Below are 25851 nucleotides of genomic sequence, written 5' to 3'. Positions count from 1 at the left end.
TACGTGCATTTAGTCTTTTGTTTGTCTAGTGTTTTACTTGAGAAACTACTGAGGTTGGTCTGTTGATAAGTTTTCTTGTCTCTTGTCTCAAAAAACTGGAACCTTGAATTGATAAAGAAGAATAAACACAATGGAGTACACATTTATAGCAAAAACTGTAGTTTCTGTTTACTTTTTGACTTCATTATTATGTCAAAAACAATAAAGTCCAGGCTTTTCATATAAAATAAAGATGCAAAACAAACCAAAACAAAGAGGAGTTCTTAAGATCCTTACAAAGATTAATAATATTAGAAGTACCTTAATGTGACTTTGAAGACTACAGACTTGTGAGTAAATATTTGCGTAGTTCTGCTTTAGTACTTTAATTTTAGCGTGTTTTAAATAATACTGAATTATTCATGAGCTCTACTACCATAGCAGGAAAACACAGCGACAGGGGGTGCGGTCTTTCCTGTAGGCGAGAACGGAAGCGGAAATTCGGCCATCTCCTCGTACATTCAGGCTTCAACAGGGTCAGTTCACACTTCATTTATATATATATTGTCGTTTGTTGTCAACATTCCGTGTGATTTTGTGCTTTGGGTGAGGGTAGTCAACACTGTCCTGAAGCAGGACGTGTCTTTGCCATCTAAATCCCGTCCAGAGGGAGCAATTATGCTGCAAGTTGCGAACTAGCATTAGATGCTAGCCAGATAGCTAGCAGCAAGTGATTTCTTTATCAGTCAAACTGACAGGTAACCTTAACCCTTGTTTATAGAGAGGGGTAATTCACTGTCATGAGTGGGATAGCTATTTTTGCTCTATGTTCCGTTGCCTACTTATTAGGGCATTTTTGGTCCCGGCTTGTACATTTCATTTCCCTTAAAAAGCCAGACTATGGAGGGAAACTGCTAGTCAACAGTTTCGATTAGCTTTGTGGGAAGAGTTGCTTGCTTCGGGGACCGTTAGTGGGCTGGTTTATTTCACTCTTTCTTTGTTCAGCATAGAGACTCAGAGGTGCAGTAATGCTCGTTTAATGCGAGTTTATGCCCATGAACTTGATTATTGTTGCATTACCCATTACTAACCTCTCGTTAGCCTCTCAGCTTGGTTGCTGTGACAGGGAGCAAGTGTAGATGTGTGTGTGACTGGGCAACCAACCGTTGTTTGGTTTATCTCTGGGTACGTTTACTGGGCGGGGTACTTTATTACCTGATATAATGCACTGAAAGCAATAAAATGGTGCACGTTTAGCCTTAGCACGTTGCTCTCGATGAATTATATGAATTAAGCTTTAAAACAAAATCTGTTTATAGGCATGGTTTTGTAGTGCCAAACTTGAACTTTTCAAATGATGCATTCCTGTAATGTGGCAAGGTGTGGTGGTCACAGGTTAAGAAGTAGGGCAGCACAGCATGTAGCTTTTATTGTAATTGCAGTTGCAGTTTCAGCTTGGTTGATATTGATATCACAAAGGACAGCTTGGACCGTGTTAGAGAATGATGGGCACCAACAATTTTTACAAGATTGGTTGGTAGCGTTGTTACCTTGAAGCAAGTCCTGTCTGTCCTGTCCTGTGTTCAAGTCCTGAGAAGTCTTTCTCCTCTCCATGTAGTCCAGCTTCGTCCAAAACATAACTGTGAGGTTCCTTGGTCTCTCTAAATTGACATTGGGCATCAGTGTGTGCTGCCATGGTTGTTTGTCCTGGGTACCCGCAAGGATAAGTTTGTACACACAAGATAGATTGTTTTGACTAGACCAGCACAATGTATTAAATGTCAGTCACATTTCAATTTCATTATATGATGTGTCCCAACCACAGAGGACTATACTAGTTGCAATATTTGGTGGGCTACAAGATTATATGTGCCGTATGTTCAAACTGGGCTTGCCAGCAACCTATTCAGCCACTTTGATGAGTTTGAATTGTATTTTATGTTCACACGCCTGGTCTAGATATTTTTAGATCTTGATGTTGAAGCTTCATAGAGTGTTGTGGGGGATACTGGAGTGTTGGGAAAAATAATTGAGGAAAAAACCATTATCAAAATTGACAAAATAATAGTCAGCTATAATAATATACGATTCATTTTTGCAGCCCTAGTTCTGACCAGTTGTTGGAAGGTTTTAAAGACAACTATTAATCGTTATCGGCCAGTGAAAGCCATATTGGTGCATCTCTGACAATTGTTAATTGCCTTGATTTTATGTTCTGCATGGAAAGAATATATTTGATAATATTTCAGAGAAGCATTGAGGTGTTTTCTCATTAAGATAGCATATTGCCATGAAACTATTTTTTTATTCAATTCAAATATCAAATTATGTGAAGATGGAATTCATGTTATCTTTTTTTACCAGTTGTCTGCATAAGCTACTCACAATCTGTGTTTGCAGTGAACCCAAAGCCAACAGGCATTAACACTTTAATTATCACAATATTACTGTGGCAAAATTAAGTAACCACATTCTTTCCTTATATCATGTAGTCATTAGGGATGTGCAACATGTATTGTTATCACAATACTTATTGTGACAACTTCTTTGCAATCTTTTCTAGGTAACTGGTTGTGACTGCAGGTCACACAAATACTGCTTTTAAAAAACATACCCATTTTAAAATATGCGTCTTCAGGACACCACTTACATTAGGAAGTGTATTTTTTAACGCTTAACTGCATAGCCTCAGCATTTAATCATATTTTCAGACATGACTAATCGTTAGGGGTGCAACAGTATTATATTATCCACCAATCTTATTTACCTTTGCAGAAGTCTGAAAATGAACCTCTGTCCAGTTTTGTTAGGCTGTAAAAGACGACTGACTGTCAGACCTGCCCACCAGGTCACGTCTGCACATGTGCGGTTAGCAATAGTCACCTTTCCGTTGCCATCTTGGTGAACCTTATAACACTTGACAGTGTCTGCTATAGCTGTATAGTAGAGGGTAGTCTGTGTTGTTTTCTCCTTTTACAGTCTAGACAGCAACACACAGCTGCTCACAGACAGGCCTAATGGGCTTTAGGCTAATTATGTTCAGGAAATAATAAAAAAAAAGATGCTAGTTGTCTATGCTTTTTATCTTGCAGTTTTTCAAATGGTTAAAAAAATTTACTTTTCAAAAATCAATAGCTGCAACAAGCAGTGATTTTCACTCTGACTGGACATTATAAAACAGCCAACAGACTCAACATGATGTCACAAAAGCATTTTTAGTTTCTTGATATTGAAGGTATGATGGTTGCAACAAAGTTATGGTTTTAAACCATAACCAAGCACACATCAAGTTGTTTTAATTGTCACCTTCTCCATTTATAAGAGAGTATAAAGAGAAGGCAGAGGAGTTGTGATGATATACTAAATGTAGCACCGGCGGTGAATTTCCTCTTTGTTGCTTCTCTGTTTTACAGGTTTTTTTGGAAGCATACGTGCATTTCTTTAATAAGTTGTGGGCTATGTTGACTGAAATAGTAACTCTATGGCAATAAATAAAAAATAACAATGATGGATAAATTAAGTACAGGTGGCTGAGTAATCCTGAGTTTAGTCTACATTGAGTTTGGAAATGTACAGGAGCCTCATTTACATAACAACTTGGCATGAAATTAACAGCTAAAGTTTTCTGTCAATATTTGTGATATTTAATGCTGTAAAAAATCAACATCAGGTTACCAGGAAGTTGCTTCTCTGTAACGTCACTAGATTCAAGAGCCACAGTCTACCTGAAGGTAAAGGTATGAGCTAAAGAGAGTTAAAATATTGCCACCAGTGAATAAGATAAGTGAGTAAAAGGTTTGCTGTGCCTGTTGATCGTAAATGCAAAGTACGGGGGCAAAGTCTGTTGTTTCCTATGAAATACAGAACTTTTCCCTGCCATGTAATATCAGAATAAAGACTCAGTAGCTGTGAGATGAAGATCTGTGTATTGCTCTAGTAGGGAGCAGCAGTATTTGACTGTAGTCAATGTAACCTGATAGTTACTCAAGGTGTCAGGGACAGTGCTGACGTCTGACTGGGACACAAAGGACATGTTATGTCTCTTATCGTAGATTATTCTGGATAGATGAACTTTGTTATAGAGCTTCACTGATTTTTGCAACAGTAGTTTTGTGTGCAACTTTAAATATTAATTTCTTGTTCTGTACGACGTTGTTTTAACTTGCCAAAACCTTGTTTGAACCAAGTAAAGCGGGTTTTTTTGTATCAGATTTGATCTTTCCTGACCTCAAAAGCAAAGCGTCTCAGTAACTTATAAACCAACTCTAAAGAATATCAGGTCTTGTTTGAGAAAGCAGTTTAGTCTATACATCCTCTATCTATTTCAGTGAACATTTTGTAGAGACTACTCTGCATGTGTATTTGTGTCAAAGTGCAGCAGAATAACAAGGTTTTCCTAGAACATGAAGGAATATAAAGAACACCCTTGTGCCTTGGTTACCTGGCAATGCTTAGCTGCATAATTATAGGAAGATGTTCATTAAATTACTAGTTTGAAGGGAGTTAAGAGAGCAGCTGAGCACAGTATATATATTTTCACAGCACTTTGAAAAACATTAGTAAAAATCTGAATATGTTGTCAGGGAAATGACCACTGTAAGGGAGTTTTTAGAAAGTCTTTGGTTTCTTGCACTTTTTTGCTACTTTTTTGCCATAAGCTTTCTGATTCGTGAGAAACTGCAGATTGTGGCAGTGAAAGGATGCATCCGGTCAGCAACAACTGCTTGGCCTGCTCTGTTAGCAATATCGTACGTGCGATGTTCAGGAGTCGGTGTGGGATCGACCAATTATGGTGCAGATGTCATTCATTTGGTGTCATTAAGATAAGGCCTGATGTTTGTGTCCAACTTAGAGTCTGGCATCAATTTAGCATCCAGTCTAGAGCAGTGGAGTCCAAAGGTTAGATCTCAAGGGTCCCATTTATTGTTATACCCCGAAATGAAATCCAGAATAACTGTTTGCCTTGAAAAGTTCATTGTTGTTAATGAAGCTTGATGTATTTTACTCTGAATATAAATAAAGCTGTTCTGTGGAGACTTTTGTTTGAGAACATTAGTGATTGAATGGCATCATGAAGACAAAGGTCCCTCCAGATAAGTCGGGGATTAAGATGTAGAGACTATTTAAACTGGGTTAGGTTATAAAACAATACACCAACCTTTGAACATGGCAAAGAGCAAGTTTTGGTTCCATTTTCTAAAAGAGGAAAGACTGTGACACAGCTGCAAACTTACCAGGACATGTCCACCTACAAAAAGTACGACAGACTGGACAAGGAGATAAATATTCAGAAAAATCAGATAAGAAGCCCATGGTAACTTGACCTTTTTGGTTTACGTGCAAAACATTGTGTGTGGCAAAAAAAATTAAAAAAACTAAGACGACATGTTGGTGGGACTGTCATACTCTGGGAAGCACCGTCTTCTGCAGGAATAAGATCCTGGTTAGTTCAAGGGGAGGTGGGTGGAGCTAAACAGGGCAGTCCTGGAAAAACACATGTTAGAAGCTGGAAAGGATTGAGACTAGGGCAGGGTTCACCTTCCTGCAAGACAGCAACACTAAACATTCAGCTCGAGCTACGATAGAAGGCTGTTCAGGTGACACAGTCAAAATCCAGATTTAAATCCAGTTCAGAATCTAAACCAGGGCTTGAAACGTGCGTTCACAGATGATCCGTTTCCAGTCCGAATTGGCTTGAACTCTTTTGCAAAGAAGAATGGACAGAATGAATGTACGCTGCACTTTAAAGATTTTTGTTTGCGCAAACCGTATATCATCGTTTTCACTTCACTTCCCAATATAATCCATCAAAGCTTGTACTTGTAATGTGACGTTCAAGGGGTTTGAGAAATTTTGCACAGCAGTGTGGTAGGCAAATAAAGTGGACCAGAAAATAATTTTACCACTCGGTTTTTCTGTGTAGTGTAGTGACTGACATGTTTTAAAAATGTAATTCCTTTAAAACAATTCTGCACACTTTAACATCATTCTATTATCAACATATTAGGCTTATTTTAGGACAACAAACGCATATAATTCATTTATCTAGCTAAATGTGCTCTCTTGCTAAAAGCTCATGGGTTTCTGGTCATTTGCAGGGAATGTAGTGATAAGGGGTATTATTACCTGGAGTTAAACAAATAGGTTGGTTGCAGAGTTCAAAGTTCAGATAATTATCAAACTGACTGAAGCACACAATGTTTTGTACTTTTACTTTCATGTACCAGTACACCTCTAGGTACTTATTGCTTACATCTTAATCTGCATTTACTTTTAAGAAAATCTTTGTGTTTTATCTGTCAAATTGATTTTAAACTGCCTTTTAAACTTAGTTTGCAAATAGTGCAAACAGTAGATCTAAATGTAGGTATTTGTGTTATTGATTATGTGTTTTAGCATTTCATTTTTAGTAGCTTATTACTGTATTCTTCATACCTTGTGTGTATATCTATTTTAGCTATCAATAACCTGGGTTCTATTAAAGGTCCTAAAAGTCCTATTGCATCGATAGGCGTGGGTGGTAAACAAAAGTGTGGACAAATTCATAATAATAATCTACAAGAAGCATATTTGGACTCTGTTTTAAAGATTTCAGTGAAATGTGTTGATTCTTTTACGTTGACTTTGATGGTAAAATGTTGAACTGGTAAAACTAGAAATAACAATTGGTTAATGTTTTGTATTTCTTGAAATGGTTAAAACTTCAGTTCATTCTGCAAGGCAATGCTCCAACAAATGTTAGATTTTTCTTCATTTTAGTTTCCACTTCTTTTTAAGAATTGTGAATTGACTGTTTTTTTATTGCTGACAATTAGGGAAAATTTATCTCCTCTGGAGCAGAATATTTGAACTAAACGAAGAAATCTTTCTTTCTCTGTTGACCATGTGTGGGTCAGGAACAAATCATGTGATGTTCTCAAGATGAATATGTGCTTTGTATTCTATAATGGTTATTTAAAGTTAGTTATGACATAAGATCTTCCCTGTTTGTGCTGCATATCTTTTACTCACTTCACTTCAGTTTTCATTTTTATTTTCCTGCAGTTTCCGTCGTCCATCATCTGTGGTTTTCAGACCCAATGTCGTCACGGGAAGAAAAAGATAAACTGAGACAAAACGCTCCATGAATGAGTGGTGGCCAAGGTTGAGAAACAGAAGTTTACAAAGAGGGAGACCCTTTCTTCACTTCACTTCTTGAGAAACAGATGTATGTGGTCTTTTGTTCTGTTGAAGACAAATTTTCATACAAATGCTGTCTTGGATTATGTCCATTTTAAGATCTGCCAATCTTTCTGTCTCTTACATATTTCGACGATCATTTTCTCTCTTCTTCCTTTTTGCTGTTGGATATTATTTAAAAATATGTTGCCTTATCATCTTTAATCTTTTAAATCTTGCATATCTTTATGTGCAGATTGATACTGAAGTCTGTGGCTAGACAGTTGCCATGTCGACCTCTTCGCTACGGCGACAAGTAAAGAACATCGTCCACAACTATTCAGAGGCTGAAATCAAGGTTACATTTTTTCGCTTTATCTGGTTTTTCTTTTTGTTTTTTCCCTTCAGTTGAGGCTATCCTGCATTCGTTATTTTGTGTGCATTAGACATGTATGCAGTCACACAGACCTTGAGTAGAGGGCAATTTAAGTTTATCCCCTCCTGTGCTGTTATCCAGGTTAGAGAGGCAACATCCAATGACCCATGGGGCCCCAGCAGCTCTCTTATGTCAGAGATAGCAGATCTGACCTACAATGTTGTGGCCTTCTCAGAAATCATGAGCATGGTGTGGAAACGACTAAATGACCATGGAAAGAACTGGAGACATGTATACAAGGTATGCAACGTCATGTTAAAGATAGTAATCATCTTAAGTCTCATTTGGAGATTCACCAGTTAAAAACTAGAGGCCAGCATCTGATTGCTTACTTTCCCAAAGATTTGACCTGTTGGTCGTCATTTGATCTGGTTCTGACGTCTAATAAGAACGCATGCGAGCAGCATTCAAATGTACCTGCCTTATTGGTTGATAGTCATTTGTTTTAGGAGTAGAGGAAATGCCACAGCATGTGCAAGACAACAGTTACAGTAATCACAGGTTTTGCTATTCTATAAGACAAAGTGATAGCAGTTAAGATTGTAAGTTCAGTTTTGTATATACATTTTGACCTTTCACTCCCTTTTTAACTTTATCACTGGTGTTTGTAAATGTKTTTTTTTTTTTTTTTTTTTTTTTTTTTTTKGATATGAAGCATCTTTTGTTCCGTTACCTTTTTGTCTTTATGCTTTTTTSCCTTTATCAGGCTATGACTCTTATGGAGTATCTGATCAAGACAGGCTCAGAGCGCGTAGCTCAACAGTGTCGGGAAAACATTTATGCAGTCCAGACCCTGAAGGATTTTCAGTACATAGACAGGGACGGCAAAGACCAGGTAACCAAACATGACCATCCTCGCAAAGCTGAAAAGAAAAGTTGACATGTTTGATCTCCTTTTGTTGACTGCAGGCAAACTTTGACTTGCTTCTTGGTTCATTGAAGGGCAGTTTGTGCTATATTGTTTCTGACCTCTCTCACAACCTCACATAGCCAGTTGGTTGCTGGTAATGAGTAATTTAGAAAAGTTAATGATTTAGAGTGCAACTATTGTATTAGGCAAAAAAAATCTTGTTTTACATAAAATTGTATGTTTTACATACATGAGAATTTTTCTGAAATGTTCATTTGTTTCAGTAACTCACTTTACTGCAGTAAAACACATACAGATTAATTACAGACACTGACATTTGCAAGCCTTTACTTCTGTTAATCATGCTGATTTTCTGCTTACAGCTATTGAAAACATGCCGTTTAAGATTAGAATATTACAACAGACCAATAAAAAGAGGCATTTGTGACACAGATGATTGGTTGGTTAAATGTATGTTTAAAAAGTGTTGAAGGTTATTTTCTGTCTGAAAAACCAAAATCCCAATCCAATACAACTGAAGTCTGAGCGTTTTGCCATTTTATCGTGATACGGCCACAAAGTCTGTCTACTTTTCCATATACAGTCAAGATGTTGGCACTTTTTGCATCCATCTAATCAATGTCAAGGTAACAAACACCTTTCATCTGTGCCTTTAATTTGTCCAGGGCCTGAATGTGAGAGAGAAAGCTAAGCAGCTGGTGACGTTGTTAAAAGATGAAGAGAAACTAAGAGAAGAAAGGATCCACGCCCTTAAAACCAAAGAGAAAATGGCACAGACCACCAGTGGTGAGACAGCTGAATTAGATACAAATAAGCCACTCCTGAATGAGGGAATCGTTTCATCGTTGCGTATTTGTCTCTCCTGCAGCCTCATCGGCCCCCTCAGCGCCCAGCCTTGGGGGCAGCTTGTCCATGGGCTCTCATTCTGGAGATCCTGACCAAGCATGGCCACAAAGCTCTGGAGAGGAAGACCTGCAGCTTCAGTTGGCGCTGGCCATGAGTAAAGAGGAGGCAGAGCAGGTAACTTAGCGTGGTTCAACCCGACCAGACGGGGTTCTTTACGCTGCGCTCTACCTAACCTGTTTCCAGTTGCAACACAGGAGCAGCAGCACACACAAAGGAATATTAAGGATCGTGTTCCCTGCTGCTGTACACCTAGCTTTGCTCTCACAATTTAACTGCTGACCTCCCCCAGACTAGCGCGGACCCTCTGGAGGATGCAGAGCTTCGCTATGCAATCACACTCAGCAAAGAGATTCACCAAAAGGTCAGGGGCAAGGAGTGTGCTGAGCTGACTGGGGAGCCAGTCATCAACTATTTGTCTTTCTGTCAGATGGAATTTCTCCACTCAATGCTAAATATTGATTAATCAAGAAAATGAATTAATGCTCATGTGATTTGTGGCATTTTGCTGCCTACACACATTTTCATCAGACTATCAAAATTCTATTGAGATAACTCAGTTTGCTGTTGCTTTCTGTTTTTACAGCGCGTGCATTCATAGAGTACATGTAAAGACCTGATTCCAATCATTTTAATGAGATGCAGTGCTTTCAAAAAGTGTTTACCCCTTTTATAACTTCTGTTTTTGCTTTTTTGCCACTCTTAAATGCTTCAAACCTATTTTATGTCAGACATAACCAGAGTAAAAAAAATGCAGTTTTGAACTGATCTTAGAAATGAAAGAAAAAAGCTTTCCGAATCAGCTTAGTACTATGTGAAAAAGTTCCTCTAAAACCAATAAAAAGCTGTATCGATGACTGCTAGAACTGACAATTAGTCTTATACATTTTCAGCTGCCAGGAGAGTTGTTAACACGATTGGTGCTGTATCATCTAAAGTGGATTATGCTTGTTGTGATCAGCATTGGTTTTGGCCCTGGAACTTTGCTTGAAGTGACATCTTATTGTCATAAACACTGACCTTAGCTGAAGCAAACAAAGCCTAGAGTTCTTGAGTTATTTTGTGTAAAGTCGTTGATACGTTCTTAGAATAATTTTTATTGGCCGGTGACTCTTTGGAAGGCTAACGGTGGTTCACAAGAGTCTCGAAGCCTTAAAACAGCTTGCTAATCCTTTCCAGACTGAAAGGTGTCAGTGATTTGTTTCTTTTGCTCCACATGTGTTTTCAGGTCCTGTTTGAGTGGTTTCTTGACCTTTCTACAGGTCAGGTAATAATCAGGCCTGGATGTGACTAGTGACATTCAACCGCAAAATGTGACTAAGTGTTTTTGTCTCAAACAGAGCCGAGTTGGTTTGGATAGTTTTGTTTTATTTTTTCATTTAAATGAAATAACTGCTTTAAAACCGGTTTGATCTGATGCTTTTAAATACAACAAACAAGCAAAACCAGAATAGATCTGTGAAGGGGAAATGCATTTTCACTGCACTGTATATTAAACATGAGCTTTCAAGCAGTTGATCAACCATGATTAAAGTGTTATATATGCATGGCAGAGACAAATATTTTTCCATAATAATAACCTAAGCGTGGATTGTAAGTATTGATCCCTCTTCCTTCCAGCATGCATCTAACTGTTGCGTTGGTTTCAAATAAGCTTCTTCTGTCCTGCTGCACTTTTTGTGAAGTTGACACCTTTGTTGCTGTTTGTGTGCAAAACAATTTGTCTGATCAATGGTTAAATCATGTATGTAGCTTATTACTAATGCTATAAGAGCTTTAAGGAGATTTTGGACATGATTTCATTGTTGTTTTTACTTAAAGTTGTTTTAAGTGGAAAGTGTTTGATACGGTCCATTTATTCAGGGTTTAGTTGTTCCGCTGTGTTATAACCAGTCTTTCATGTAATACTGTAGCATGAGAGATAGCATTTTGTAAGAATGTCTTATGCTCATATGCAGGCTGTTGGATGTTAATAGTTGGGTACATTTCTCTTCTGTTAGCTATATCATAGAGTAAATTTTAAAGAGTCTCGACTTTATTCAGCCTGTTCCTGGTAAGATTGCCAAGCAGGAGCAACGTAAGCAAGTACAACACATGCATAACTATCCTGCAGCTAGGATATTCTGGAAAACACAGTTCTGGTTTGGCTGATTGAAGCGCATAAACTCTGATCATTCATGGTCTTTAGGATTATTTTTATTATTATTATTATTTTTTAGGATTATTTTTCACAAATTCAGATTTCTTCTGTTGAGTTGTAAATGGATCAAGTGTCTGATTTCATGTTGTTTTATTAAGTTACTAACATCAGTCTGTGTGTGTGCATGTGTGTGTGTGCGATTGGCAGGAGGAGCGGCTGCGGAGAGGCGACGACCTGAGACTGCAGATGGCCATTGAGGAGAGCAAGAGAGAGAAACCAAAACCAGAAGATGTGCGTGTCAGTATACTGACCTGTATAGCCATACAGTTTTGCATCTCTCAATTAGAAACCTTTGTTTTTGGTGGACATAATAACCATTGATATATTAAATGTCCTCCAAACAAATTCAAACCTTTACATTACAAAAATTCTAAATCTTACAAAGTATTTCTGGTTTAGTTTCTCATGAAAATAAGGCAAAACTAACAAACAAGATATACGAGCTTGTTTAGAGTCAATAATACTTTCTACTTAAAACAAGCTTCTATATCTTGCTGGAAAGTTACCTGAAAGGTAGTATACTTGAACTAGACCAAAAGTACTAGCTAAGATTTTGTGTTTTTGCTGTTTCAGCGTTTTCACTTTTTTTTTTACCAGTTCAAACAAAAACTTTAATATATTTATTTGTGATTTTTGTGACTGACAGGTTTGTGATTTTCAAAATGTTTTAGTAATAAAAATCTGATGAGTGCTGATCCCTAATTAACATCCCCAAATCACTGAATTAGTAAATGGAGACCAGCTGTGTTTAATTAAAGCCTCAGAAAGAGAGCACTTTAGTGAATAAACGACACCATGAAGGCCAAGAAATACAGCAGATAAATCGAGGTTAAAAAGTTGTGAAGACATTTAGATCAAGCTTATTTTATAGAACTATGTCACAGGATTTGAACATGTCACGGAGCTCTATTCAGTTTATTTTATGAAATCAGAGAGCATGCTTTGCAAACCCACAAAAATATGGCCATTATCCCAAGTTGATAGGCTTTAATCAGAGAAGCAACCAAGAGTCCCATGGCTTTTCGGATGAAGTATGTGGGTATAATGTGGGTGGAGTGGCTTCAAGCCCACATTCCATGTTGGGTCCTTAGAGTTGATCATGAAGCGTAAAGAACAGAGCAAAAGGACGATCTGAAAGCGGTGTAAGTTTCACATCCTATCGCTGTAGTAACATTATTCCATTTTCTGTTCCCTGTTCAGAGTGCGCTCATGGAGCTGAGTGCAGTGGACCCCTGGGGGGCTCCTGCTAACGCCACTGTGAGCTCTGCCGGCCCCTCCCCTCCCCTCACACTGTCCGGCCCCTCCGCCTCCGGTCCATGGGGTCCAGCCCCCGCAGATCCATGGGGAGTAGCTTCGCCCACGTCCCCTACAAGCACTGACCCCTGGGGTGGAGGAACCGCGCCCACTGTAGCCCCTCCTCCAGACCCCTGGGGGGAGACATCCCACAAGGTTAACAACGTCGACCCCTGGGGAAACTCAGGTACGCTGCCACAGCTCTTGGTTGTTGTCACATCAGCTCAGTGGATAAAGGTCAGAGCTTTAAAACAGAAGTCTGTTTCTGACTCGAAGAGGATGTGAACGCCAAAACCTTTGCTTGTTTCAAACCTCATATTCTCTGTTCAAAATGTGTGTATTTACATCCAGTCATGTCATAATCCTTTCATAATTGATCTTCTCATCCACCTAAGGGGCGTTTCGACCGCAGGAACCTTTTCCAGGAACCAGAGTCTTTACTGGGGTCCTTCCTTTACGTGCCCAGGAAGTTAAACAGAGTTCTGGGGTAAAAAACAGCCCTGCTAGAGGTGTAGCACATTAAGACTGCTCTGAAGCCTCAGGGTGGGGTTTGTGGTGGAGGGTTCTCTACACATTTCTAATTGGTTGAGTGTTCTCAGCATTTTGCTTCTGCCTTTCTGTCTCAGGCATCTCAACTGCAGGTCATTCTGTTCTCTTAATGTCAAATTGTAGCAGAGAACCTTGAGTTTTTTTTCTGCAAAAGAAACATTTAGGCAGCTCCAATCTGCTGAGGAAACGACTCTCAGTGGCAGCTCCAGCTACAGTACAAACTTTTAAGACTAACGGGAGAAAACATGAAATCAGAACAATAAAAGGCTGCTTCACAAAAGGTTGAACTATGAGGAACTACGGAAATCGCTTTAAGCTCAGCTGAAGTGATTATCTGTGCACCAGGTTTAAAACGAGACCTCTCCAAAGAGCAAAGAAACATTTAGCTCAGAACAGTCGCATTTAAATACGCAAAACAACCACATATTGATTACAACTTGAAGCATGAAAACACTGATGCACGCTGCCTCTGTGAGTGTGTTCATTTTATGCAGCCCTTTTCTGTCCTCTGGGTGAGAGTACAAACATACACAGTTCATCCCTGCAGGTTCGGTGCTCTGTCAGCACAAGTGTTTCGTCTACAAATATGCTGCAAATACTCATGAAACGTTCAGACGACCCTCTAGTATGGATGCTTGAAAAGCGCTGCAGTCTGAAGCTCCCCCTGCTGACTTTCTTCAGTTTTGACCTGCAGAGAGGAAAAGACTCTGACAAAAATATCAGGAAAAAGTAACAAAATGAAGCTTTGTTTGTTTGTTTATAGTTAAGCCCAAGGTAATTCACATCTCTGGCAGATTTGTGCTGACTGAAATGGACCAGGGTTTTTACAAAATACCAGTAGAAACATGCAAAAAAAAATCTGCAATTCATTTGTTCTAATGGCAGTACATTGAGGGTGTAAAGATCTTATTTTAGATGAAAACGGATAAAACATTTTTTAAAATATTGCTCCGTTGATAAATGTCTGTCTCAATAGCTGTCAGAAACAAATTTACTGTTGGAATGATAATTATTAAGATTAGCTGTAATTTAGGGCCTTAATGTTTGAGGTTGCTTCCTGCCGTCTTCATAACTGAGCCAAATGAAAGATGTTAAAATTGGACCAATTTTGAGTTCTCGACAGAGCTTTTGTTGCAGCAATTTGAATAAACTGAAGGCTTAATATTTAATATTTCTGATGATGATAAAGAACTGATATATGGAGGTCAAAGAATTAACTCCAAGAAACTTGATGAATGCATGATTTAAGCTGCGTGTCCTGGTGAAAGATGACACCAAGTTTCTTTACAATATTGTTGGAGGGCTAATTAATGCCAACCAGAGCAAGTGACTGAGCACTTTGAAGTTAAATGTGGAAAGTTAAACGTCATCCAGGTTTGTTTTCCAGAGACGCCTGACTGGATTCATCAGGCTTTCTGGGTAAATATGGACGAGAATCAACAGCATAAGAGTGGACATAAAGTAATAAAAATATGGGTCATATCAGGGCAGCTTTGGTCGAAACTCCCCTCTGTGTGCTTTGGTTTTGTCTGAAAAAAAAGCAGGCATGTTGAGTCCGTTCTCCCTCTGTGTCTAAACCAGGGACTTTTATCCTCTTGTTTCTACTCAGGGACTGGCTGCGTCTCAAATGGAGCACTGTCTCTTCTGTTGCCCGTTTTTTGGCTTCTATTTTTTATTTTTAAATGTTTGAGGTTGCTTCCTGCTGTCTCTCCTTCACCTCCACTGAGCTCGAATTGAGTCACAGCAACAAATGCAGCTGACCTCTTCTGACCTCAGTCAGGACGTTTGTGGGGTGGAGAGGTTAAGGAGAGAGAAGTGCTTCTGTTTGAACCCGGCTCAGCTTCCACCTCCCTCCATGCTGTGGGTCGTTACCTGTATGGTGTTGTGTTAACCCCTCCCTCCCCTGCATCTCCCCTCCTCCCCTGTAGCCGTGACCCCACCCAGTGCTGACCCCTGGGGCTCCCCAGTGCCACCCAGCACGTCCTCCTCAGGGGGACCGGTGGACCCCTGGGCAAAGGATGGGCCTGTCCCCGCCTCTGACCCTATCACCTCCGACATCTGGAGTGGCTCCGCCAAACACACTAATGGCACAGGTACATTCACACCTGAACCTACACGGACTCACACACACACACTCAGGTGCAGAATCTCAGTAACCCCACCCACATTTCACCCTCTTGTAGTGTGTGTGAGTGTGATTCATTACATTCAGCTTGCTTTGTTTTTGTGCGTCTCGTTTACACACACACGCACACACGCCTCCCTTTTCACTCTCAGGGGATCCAGAGCGAAGAGGCTCTTCAACAACGGGCTGCGACAGCACGGGCTCGCCGGTGCCCTTTGACCTGTCGTCACTCGGCTCTTCGCTCCCCGTCCGAAAGACTCCGGAGTCGTTTCTCGGCCCCAATGCGGCGCTCGTTGACCTCGATTCCCTGGTGTCGTCAAAACCCAAACCCAAACAGCCGCCACCTCCTTCCATCTCGGCCTCTTCGTCGAACAACCCCTTCCTTCAGAACACAGGTGAGAAACCAGCTGCACCACAGGCGCGTCTCAGATCAATATGCTCTTTATCTCTCGTTTCAGAAAGTCGAGCTTGTATATTCAGGTTGTTCGCAGATCCTTAAAAAGTCTGAAATTATCGTATCTAAAATTAAGGCTTTAAAGTGTACTTTTGAAAAGATTTTTCTTGACAATCCTCTCAAGATTGCAGTTATCCTTGCTCCTGGCAAACCTTTTCCTTCCACTAAACTTCTTCCTGTTAACAACCAGCGTCTTCAGGAAGACTTTGAATCCTTGTACAGAAATGCAAGTCACTTTTTTCTGTTAAGATGCTACAATATTTAGATGTGTTAATCCACCACTTATTAAATTTAGGAATATGTCCAGCTGATAAATCGGCCTTGATTTTTGTAATTGTATGGGGATCAACGATTGGCCAATACTTACATGTGAAGCCCATCTTTTCCATCTGCCTCTGCAAAGGTCTAAAAATCAACCACTGTCCTCTTTGGCTCTCCAGTGAGACGTTTGACTGTTTGTAACAACAGTCACCTCACTGTTACCAACTCAGTGACTGTCTTTTTATATTTAGCAACATTACTAAATATAAAAATGGTCTGTAATGTAAACCTGTAAATCAAAATCAGCAGGTCGAGCATCTTAATGATTGGTAATCGGTGATCAGCCAGAAATCTGCAATCGCTGCACCCCTATTTAAAGAATTTTCTGGTTGAATATTGCAGACTTTGTTAATAATAAACCTGTTATCTCTGCACTGCAGGCTCGTCTCCTGTCCCCGGCATGGCCGTGACTCCAGGCAGCACCATCTCCAGCAGAGGCGTTTCACCAACACCCGTCTCTTCCAACCCGTTCGGCGTGGCCCCATCCATGACCTCAATCTCCCCCCAGCCTTCGTCCCTCGGCCTGAGCGGCCTGCGTACCAGTCCTGTGCCTCCCAATCCCATGCTGGGCATGGTCCAACCAGGAATGGGTCTGGGGCCGATGAGCGTAGGAATGGGGCCCCCCGGGATGGGCCTGGGCATGATGCAAGCCAGCCCTATGGGGATGCCGTTCAGCGGGCTTTCCCCGATGGGACCCCCGGGCTCTGCCCTCTTGGGGCCCGGAGCTATGCCGCCTCCTCAGCAGATTTTGGGTGGGCCCACAGGAGCAGGAGGAATGATGGGAGCAGGAGGCTCCATGGGTGGCGGAGGAACGGCGGGAGCAAGCACCAATCCGTTTCTTCTTTGAGGACGTGTCACCACTACTTTGCTCACCTTTCTGCCTCAGCTGTCGTACCTGCTTCCCCCTTCATTCATTCATTCATTCATTCATCGACACCCCCCAAAACCCTCCCAACACCAGATTTATCCACAAAGAAAAACGTCTACATTAAAAAGAACAAAAATTTTGTTTATTTTCCTTTAAAGGCATAATTTCATTTCAGATTATTCTTCCATTTTTTTTTGTCCCTTTCATTTCAAAATTTATGTCAAATAGAAGTATTTATTTCCAATCTGTTTCTGTTCTGTACTTTCTGTTTCTGTCCAGTCTTTTGTTGGGTTGTGATGAACGGTGAGTCAGTGAGAGCAGGGAGTTTTTTTTTCTTTTTTCTTTTTTCCCAGTAGTGTCACTCTCTACTCATAGTACTACTGCACACGAGAGGGAGCCGGAGGAAGAGGTCACACAGCCACTAACGAACTGAGCAGAGAAACTGTCGTACCTGCTGCCTCTTCCTCCCTCTGTCCCTCCGTCTAGAGCGAAGACAAACACTGAATCACTGAAATGAAACGAGTGCATGAAGGATGATTTTTAAACGGAGCCCCAGACTGAGATAAAAAAAAAAAAACCTGCATTAACATTTCGGTCACAATGTGGTCAAACTGTTTCAACCAGTTCACTTTTAATTTAATTTAATGTTAAGTGTAATTTATTTTTTTTTTCCAATACCTGGGAACAAATAAACAAGGAAGATCATGCGATGATGCCATTTAAATCAGATGCTTATATATATTTTTTTCTTTCCCTACTGTTGTAGAAAAAAAAAAAAAGTTCTGACATGTGGTCTGATGGCAGGAAAAACAAAACCGAGTGTGTGTTTGCGGCCGAGGGCGAATGAGAACACAAATGCTTATTTATCAGATGCCAGTTTTGTGTTTGTTTCAGTACTTTGTCCCATTTCTCCTCGTGTCTGATCTCATTTCAGCGAGACTGAATGGAAAAAAAAAAAAAAAAAAAAGCATTTCTGAAAAGGATCACCTGTGATGATATGTAAGGTTGGATTTTAAATGAGGTATTTTATGGGTCATGTGATTTCTCTGCCAATCTTTTATTTTGAATCACCTATTTCAGCTGGGATGCCTGGAGTTCAGGCGGCCCAAAGCAACACTGTCCTCGTGTTTCATCCCCTTTTTTTTCTTTGTAAAGGGAGTTTCAGCCGATGCTTCTTCAAAGAGACAATTATTTTGTTGAGTGAACGGAGACAACACAGGGACATGAAGACATGCTCCATACTGCTCTTTTAATTTAGCTGGATGAATTTATTATTTTATATCAAGAGAAGTATCTTTTATTGGGTAAGTTTGACTTTTGTGTGGTGTCAACTGTGAACATTCACATTTGAAAAGAAAAATGGAGAGAAAAAAATACAGAAATTTATGAAATAAAACAAAAACAGGGAGTGTGTGTGACTGTTTTTCATGACTTCTGTATTTTTTGGGAGGAAAAAAAATCAAACATATGAAGCCACTTTCCCACAAAAGCTAAACAATACAATATTGCAGCCTATGACTTTAAATGAAGACAAACATAAAACTCTTGAGATTCAGTCATTAGTGATGAACCTGATCCCAGACTTGCTGTCAGGGGAATCAGGAAGTGAAGTTTTTTGCTGAAATATTTGTTTGTTTTTTTTGTTTTTTTTTATCCATCATAAGGAAACGAGGCTCAAAGGATGAGAGAGTCCCAGTCAAAGTCATCCTGGAACTCCTCACTGTTGCTGTGCAGGTTCTTCAGAATAGGACGCTGTCGTGGCGCCACAGGCTGAGGATGGATCCCTGCCGAGACGCAAAAGGGAAACATGAACTGAAAGTTTAGACCTCAAAGGAAGTGAGAGATTAAAAAAAAAAAGATTTCTAATTAACTTCCCATTTTCAATTGTCGCAGTGACAAACTGCCTTTCAGGTTTCACAAGGCCAAAATAGCAAAAGGGATGGATGCATTAACACTTCCAGAAACCTTCAAAAAGTTAATTCATTTGGGCAATTCGATGTCATTTCACACATTTTGATGCATTTATTTCTTTTCAAATAATGAGTCAGTTGATGAAAACCTCAAACACTGTTTCTCAGAAACTGGGCAGATTAAAAAATATGTATATTTAATACAGTTATGGAGAAGACTGCCAGATTCAGCAACGCCACAAAAAGGTAAGATGGATTTATCCAAGGATATTAGGAGAAAGTTGAGTGGAAGAAAACAATATGGAAGAAAGCAGAGTTATAAACATCTCCCCTTTCTTTGCAACATTGAAATTTGAAAAAATTGGTAAATAATTAAAGGTTCATGTGTTCACGCTGTGCGTATTTAAAACATACTTGATCAGTCATACACTAAATGGCTACACTTTGTGTATTTCCTTGAGGGGTAAAATGCTAAAGCTCATGGAGACATATAAACATAAAGTGTCCTTAAAATGAACGATGTTCATAATCCAAAATATTTTTCCAAAAAAGTGCAACACCTTCTAACCTTTTGCTCTTTATAGTATTGAGTTGGAGTGAAAGTGTAGATTCTCTTCATTCTGTTGGAATTTTACAGTGAATACAACTTAAATTATACATTGACCGAAGGAAAAAATCTGCCTGTGTTTGGATCTATGAACTGCTTACGAAGAGTAATGTGGGAGTGAGAATGGTTTGTTGGGAAAGGTTTGTAACTCTTGAGTCCTTAGCAACAGCATAGCAACACGGTTCGGATATATTTTTGTCAACAATTTTCTTAAAACAAATTGTAATTTTAGACCAAAAGGTAAAATATGTTTGGCGTAATTGATTGATAGCTTGAATAACTTCTCCATCTGAAAATATATGGAAGTACTTTGGTTTCAAAGACCACATCGACTGAGAAGGTTCTTTATATTGGAAAATTTTCTGAATAAAAGTTAGGAAATGTGTGAAGTCTGAATGGTTGAAATAGGAAGAGAGGGAAAAAAAAGCAAATGTTTTACATTATGTGTGTAAAAAAAAAAAAAAAAAGGTGATAAAAGGTCAAGATTTCCTTGAAGTTTCCCTAAAATCAGTTTAAAATGCCTGCTGCTCACCAGCTGCGTTCGCCAGATGTGGTCTCTGTAGAGCGGGCCCCTGCATGGGTGGGGGTCTCCGGGGTAGCTGTGTGCCATTGGTGGGAGGCAGAGTGCTGGGGTAGGGCAGGGGAGAGGGGTGAGTGAGGCTGGTGAGGGTCGGAGGAGGGTTGGACGTCAGCGGCGAGGGCTGCAGGAAGTGAGGTGCACCGTGGGTGACTGGGGAGTTGTTTCCAGGGCTGATCATGCCTTTCTGAGAAAAGAAGCGGTTCAGAGAGTCGCAGAGGGAGGTGAAGAGGCCGGGGTCGAGGGCCCAGTCGCACAGCTCAGCCTGCTTCATGCTCTCCAGCAGGTCTGGGACGCAGAAAATAAAGACGCCTTTGTTAAAATACAGAAGATCCGGTGACTTTTACCTCAATAAGTACAACGAAGCCTTTGATTCAATTTCTGAAATGAATCGACTGTTCATAACAGAAAGGAATAATCTATAAAATCTCATATCCTGTATTCAGTTATGTATACTTGAATCACCATTGGGGGGGGAGAGAGTACTTCAAGGAATAGTTTTACTATAACCTGCATTATAGCATCATTGCTCTTACTTGAGTAAAATGTGTAAGTACTCTCCTCACCTCTGGCCATAATCACCAAATTAACATAAATAAACTCTTTAAACTTACTGCTGTATGTGATGCTCTATGCGTTCAGTTTATGAAATGAATTACAAAAAAAATATCCTTTTAATTACATCTTGATTGGTGTCAGGGAAACAGGAAGTGGGCATTGACAAGAGAACATTTGGAGGCAGATGTCCTAGAACCTCATTATGTAACTCAAAACCTCTTCCATGACAAGAGGGGACAAAAATGTTGTGAACTGGCCCTTTACATCCGATTGTGGCGAGCAGCACAGACCTGGGTGACTGGACAGGTCTATGTTTGCCCAGTCCAGATTGCTGGCGATGCGGAAGCTCTCCTTCAGCGAATCTGTGTTGCTGAACCAATCTGCTGGCACCGCTGCAGGGGAGAAGGGAGGCAAGAAGGGGGGGTAAACGTTTAAAAAAAATGTAAATACTTTTTGTTTTAGTCACGTTGCAGGTTTTATTGCCGGTAGATAATCTCTGGGTCGAGATGTTAACGTGAGACTCACTGAGTTGCGAAACGCGCTCTGACTCTGCGGGGTGTGGAGCCTGCACGGCCGCCGCGGCTGCTGCGGCCGGTGGACCTGCAACCGGTTGCTGACCTGCAACTGGCGGTGCAGTCAGCGCAGGCACGGGGTGAGGGGAGAACGGCGGCAGCGTTGGGGTGTGAAGAGGAGTAGTGTCGTTACTGGGAACAAGCAGGGGAGCGATGTCCGCTTCAAGGGAAAAGAAAACAAGTGATTCCTCCGAGTCGCTCGTGTGTGTGGCGGTTGTGCGTCTTGAACGGGCCTGCATACTCACAGATGGAGCCTCCCCTCTCACGCATCGTCTTGAAAAGGGACTTGAAGGAGGCGTACAGGTCCGGTATGTTCAGATCCTCGAAGGAGAAGCGCAGAGGAGGGTCGGCGGTGTGGTGCCCCGAAGCCGCTGCCGGAGGTGGGGCTGCGGCGGGGCAGGAGGAGCTGGGAACGGACACGCTGCAAATGGGCGTAGAGCTGGAAGTGCAGGAAAAAGTGGGAACGGGTAGAGGACCCGAGTTGGCGGGAAAGGACAGGGCTGAGTTAGAGTAAGAGGGAGCAGCTGCAGACGCTGCAGGGACAGAAAAGGTGGAGCCGGGCGGGAGGGGAGGAGGGAAGGAATTGATGGATGACATGGGGGCTGCTGGCGGGAGCTCAGCTGATTGGGAAACAGATAAATGGGAGCCAGGCAGAGCGGAGGCATGGGCTGACATGTAGGGCGACGGTTCCTGCGAAGACGAAGATTAGACTTCTAAGTAAAACCCGTCAAACGTGGCTGTAATATTAGCTGGGAGGGAGTGAGTGAGTCTACCTCGTGTGGGGGAGGAGACGGAGGGCGCTGGGTGGGTCTGACTGGGGACGCGTTGAACTGCAGGTCCAGGTGGGGAGAGGGCCCTCTCACCGCTGCCGCCTTTGCAGGTGGAGGAATCTGTACAAAAGCACAGAATAAGCCTTTAAAGCATTGACAAGAAGAGGAAATCCCACAGGAATGCAGCATTACGGCAAGCACAGAGCGAAACAAAAACAACAACAGAGTCGAGTCTGCGCTCCGGTCCTACACCCACGCTCTGAACGCACAGCAGAAAACTGTGACTAACCTCCAAAACCTGTTCACAGGCCGACGATCTCACATTAAAAAAGCACAGGAATATTATTTCACACTAGGAAAAGTGAAGGAAAAGCTCTTAAAGTGCATCTCTGAGAAGCAGTGAGTGTCACCAGACACAGACACACACCTGCAGTTTTTTTACTAAAGTCTCATAAGTTTTAAATCAAAAGAAAATGTTTCTTTTGCCTGATTTTATTCCGTAATTTGTTCTTCATAAAAATTACCTTCAGTATGTCCTCTAAAATATCAATATTCTGCATGACTTTGTATTGTGATCTGTCTGATGACGCAATTTTTAAGTATTTGAGTGACCTTTGCACCAAATACTTTTTTTACTCTAACTGGAGTGATTTCTACGTTTTACTCTTACTTGAGTAAAACCGTGTTGAAGTAGCGCTACTCTTACATGAGTAAATTTTTTTAGCTCATCATCAGTGTCAAGTAAAATTGTACAATTATCCCAGTCCAAGAAGGAAGCTACACAAAGACTGAGCCCTGCTATCTATTTCAGCCACTTGTTTCCAGGACCTTCTAGTCATGATCCATATCTATTGACCACAGGCGAAGGTCGGAACAAAGACGGACCGGTAAACTGAGAGGTTCACTAATTAACTCAGCTCTATTTCACCACAACAGACTGTAGCAGCGTCCGCATTACAGCGGACGAACAATCAACCTGTTAATGCAATTCCCGCTACCAGGTACAGTGACCCAGGCCCTCTGATACTTTGAGGCAGAGGCTGACCTCTGACCCAATGGGAGCAGTTCGCCTTCCTCTGGTTAAGAGCAGTGACTGCAGGATTAGAGACGACGGTCTCTTTTCAGACCGTGACGTGATGAAGGGGTTTGAGTTCAGGGTTCAGACTCACAACTGCTCACCACTGAGCACCTGGTAGTTGAGAGTTTAAACCAGTAAAATTTATTTATTTTTTTGTTCTTATCTTGGTGAATAGATGAAGTAGTCTCCCTTTAAATGATTAGATCGTCACTCAACTTTTCAGCCTGGGAAGAAGGAAGACTTGAATAGGAAGTGAGTGCGACTCCTTGGTCTGCAAAGTCTGTCCATATAAGCATATAACCATATAAGCTTTATCTTGTGTGTGCAAAAGTCTTGAGTCAGTTTTCTGAGATGGTAATCATAAACGTTCTTTAGTCTTTGGCTTTTTTACTCATATAATTAAGCAAAAATAAAACAACTACTGCATTTATTCCTTTATATGTGACCACATCTTGAACCAGAAGGCAGCTGAATGGCATCGTAGCCACAGAAACACTAGAGGACTAAACTAGACTCAGAAAAGAAAAACAATGAAAGACCTTCACGAAGCCTTTTGAAACCTGAGCAGAAAAATAAAGGATTTTGTTCCACTTTTAACACATCTATGAAATTGGTCTGCAAAACACGAGCAATTAAAAAGGTCTTTCAATTTAATGGTATTGGTTAAAAAAAGACATTCCAAATCATTGTGGGTTTCTGTAAGGTCTTACGGACGCAGGTGTCAAACTCAAGGCCCGGGGGCCGAATCTGGCCCGTGGGATCTTTTAATGTGGCCCACTTAGAATCCGGAGTCACATTAAGAACCACATATAGAAGCCTTCAAAAACAGTTTTGTGCTTAATAATTTTTTTTTCAATCAAATCAAAAGTAGTTTCAATTTCTTTTGTGCCAAATGACATCAACATGAAAATATGTTTAATACGGTCTAATTTTAAGCAGTAGTCATCAAATGTTATTTCTTAATATGCTATGTTTGATAATAAGTGCGTTGTTAACACATCATGGCACAACCGGCCCTTTGAGAACATTCATGGTCTTGATACGACCCAAATAAAAATGTGTTTGACACCCCTGTGATAATGGGCTTGGCAAAGAAAGGTTTAGACATTATTACAGCCCAAAAATGAAAAAAAAAAAAAAAAAAAATTATATAAATGTATGAATAAAACATGAGTAATGTATGGATGGAATAATTAAGATCAACCATACATGCTGAAGCTCCTCTTCCTCTTCCTCCTCAGGATAGGGGCGCTTTGGAGCCCGTGCGGGACTCATGGACTCTGGAGGCCCATCCATCGTCCAATAGGAGCCCTGGAAACACAGGATTAGTTTGTTTTTTTTTCAAACCCATTTCTTTATCCAATAAGATGAACATTCCAACATAAGCATGCTAAGCGACAGCATCGAAGAGCCCACCTTGCCGGGGTCATTCTGTGGCCGAGGAACTTTCCTGAAGCATTTGTTCAGGGACAGATTGTGTCTGATGGAGTTCTGTTGAGATCAAGAGGATTCAAGTTATAGCCAATACAGTTATGATAATGTTACACTTTAGTATCACGTGTACAGAGGCAGAGCTTGCCTTCCATCCTCGGCCGGCTCGGCTGTAATAAGGGAAAGTGTTGCTTATCCAGGTGTAGATGTCGTTCAAGCTCAGCTTCCTCTCTGGTGCAGCTGCTATCGCCATGGCTATGAGGGTGGCGTAGCTGTGGGGGGGTTTCCCTTTACAGTTTGATGGCGAGGGGCTCGGCACTGACGGCACAAAGTCGCCCCTCTCCCTCCCTCTGTCTCTCCTTCTCTCCCTCTCCCCTCCTCTCTCTTTCCCCGAGCGCAGGCTGCTGACTCCCAGTTTGGGCAGCCAGTCAATGCTGGTGAGACTGGAGTCCAAGTCAGAAGACATTTCTTTTCTTATTTCTTCTGTCCAGGATCTGGAGGACCAAAGCACACAGAACTGGATTAACATTCCCTACAAAGTTTTTAGTTTTGTTTTGAACAAACAGTGACCGGTCCCAGAGGAGATGCCCGTCAGCCTGAACTATGAGCGACTCGGCTGCTCTGTTCCTGTTCGTCCTGCCAGCGTCTCTTACAAAACAGTTTAGCTCACACACAAGACACACTGTGCCGCTCTGAGAACTTTTCCACCAACAAGCAAAGACACGGCGAGCGTATGCAATCATGCAAGCGTTCCACCTCCACCTCTGCTTGTTGTTTTTTGAAAGGAGAAGGCCGACTTTGCTTACCTTTCTTTGGTCACTCGAGGCCCAGGGCCTTGAGAAGTGTTAATATTTTATGCTGTCATCAGCCGTGCACGTCTGCTGTCAAACTGGCGCCTTCTCTCCACCGTCGGATCTCCCTCCTCAGCGCAGCAGCGTCCTCTGGGAAACCGATCCCACCTTCCGTTTGAGAAAGTTTGTGTAACTTTGAAGAAATATACACAAAATACTAATCGGAGAGCTTCCTTTTTCTCTCTTTCTGCCCTTCCCCTCCCTTTCTGACTTTACCAGAAAGACGTCACTCACTCCTCCCCCGGTGTGAGCTCACTTTCTGCTCCCGCCTCTGGGAGAAGGTCCCTCCTCCCGGGCCCGTCAGGTTTGCATTGCAAAGAAACACGTGAACTTTCCACCA

General features: G+C 41.2%; 2 protein-coding genes across 7 annotated transcripts; one reads left to right on the top strand and one right to left on the bottom strand.

The window, feature by feature from the left end:
* Positions 1-420: 420 nt before the first annotated feature.
* epn1a (epsin 1a) lies at positions 421-17934 on the top strand. Of its 6 annotated transcripts, none has more exons than XM_008431513.2 (13): positions 421-515; positions 7024-7186; positions 7394-7495; positions 7655-7813; positions 8280-8408; positions 9110-9230; positions 9313-9464; positions 9640-9711; positions 11695-11778; positions 12748-13027; positions 15318-15482; positions 15667-15909; positions 16670-17934. In XM_008431513.2, the coding sequence occupies exons 3-13, from the start codon at positions 7427-7429 to the stop codon at positions 17134-17136; spliced, it is 1941 nt and encodes a 646-aa protein (XP_008429735.1). In that variant the 5' UTR covers positions 421-515; positions 7024-7186; positions 7394-7426; the 3' UTR covers positions 17137-17934. The 6 variants fall into 6 exon arrangements, with proteins under 6 accessions (XP_008429735.1, XP_008429733.1, XP_008429737.1 ...); XM_008431511.2 differs by having other exon boundaries at positions 11695-11784; XM_008431512.2 differs by lacking the exon at positions 421-515 and adding an exon at positions 630-737 and having other exon boundaries at positions 11695-11784.
* Positions 17500-25830, bottom strand: foxj2 (forkhead box J2). The gene is made up of 10 exons (XM_008431516.2): positions 25467-25830; positions 24809-25154; positions 24646-24720; positions 24439-24540; positions 22155-22271; positions 21627-22071; positions 21335-21541; positions 21100-21201; positions 20207-20539; positions 17500-18941 (listed from the first exon to the last, which is right to left on the bottom strand). Exons 2-10 carry the CDS (start codon positions 25124-25126, stop codon positions 18832-18834), a joined length of 1809 nt encoding a protein of 602 aa, XP_008429738.1. The 5' UTR covers positions 25127-25154; positions 25467-25830; the 3' UTR covers positions 17500-18831.
* Positions 25831-25851: the final 21 nt, after the last annotated feature.

The sequence above is a fragment of the Poecilia reticulata genome, linkage group LG16 (genome assembly GCF_000633615.1).
Source record: "Poecilia reticulata strain Guanapo linkage group LG16, Guppy_female_1.0+MT, whole genome shotgun sequence".
Taxonomy (NCBI): domain Eukaryota; kingdom Metazoa; phylum Chordata; class Actinopteri; order Cyprinodontiformes; family Poeciliidae; genus Poecilia; species Poecilia reticulata.
The sequence above is the reverse complement of the archived record's forward strand: the minus strand, read 5'-3'. Positions and strand labels throughout refer to the sequence as shown.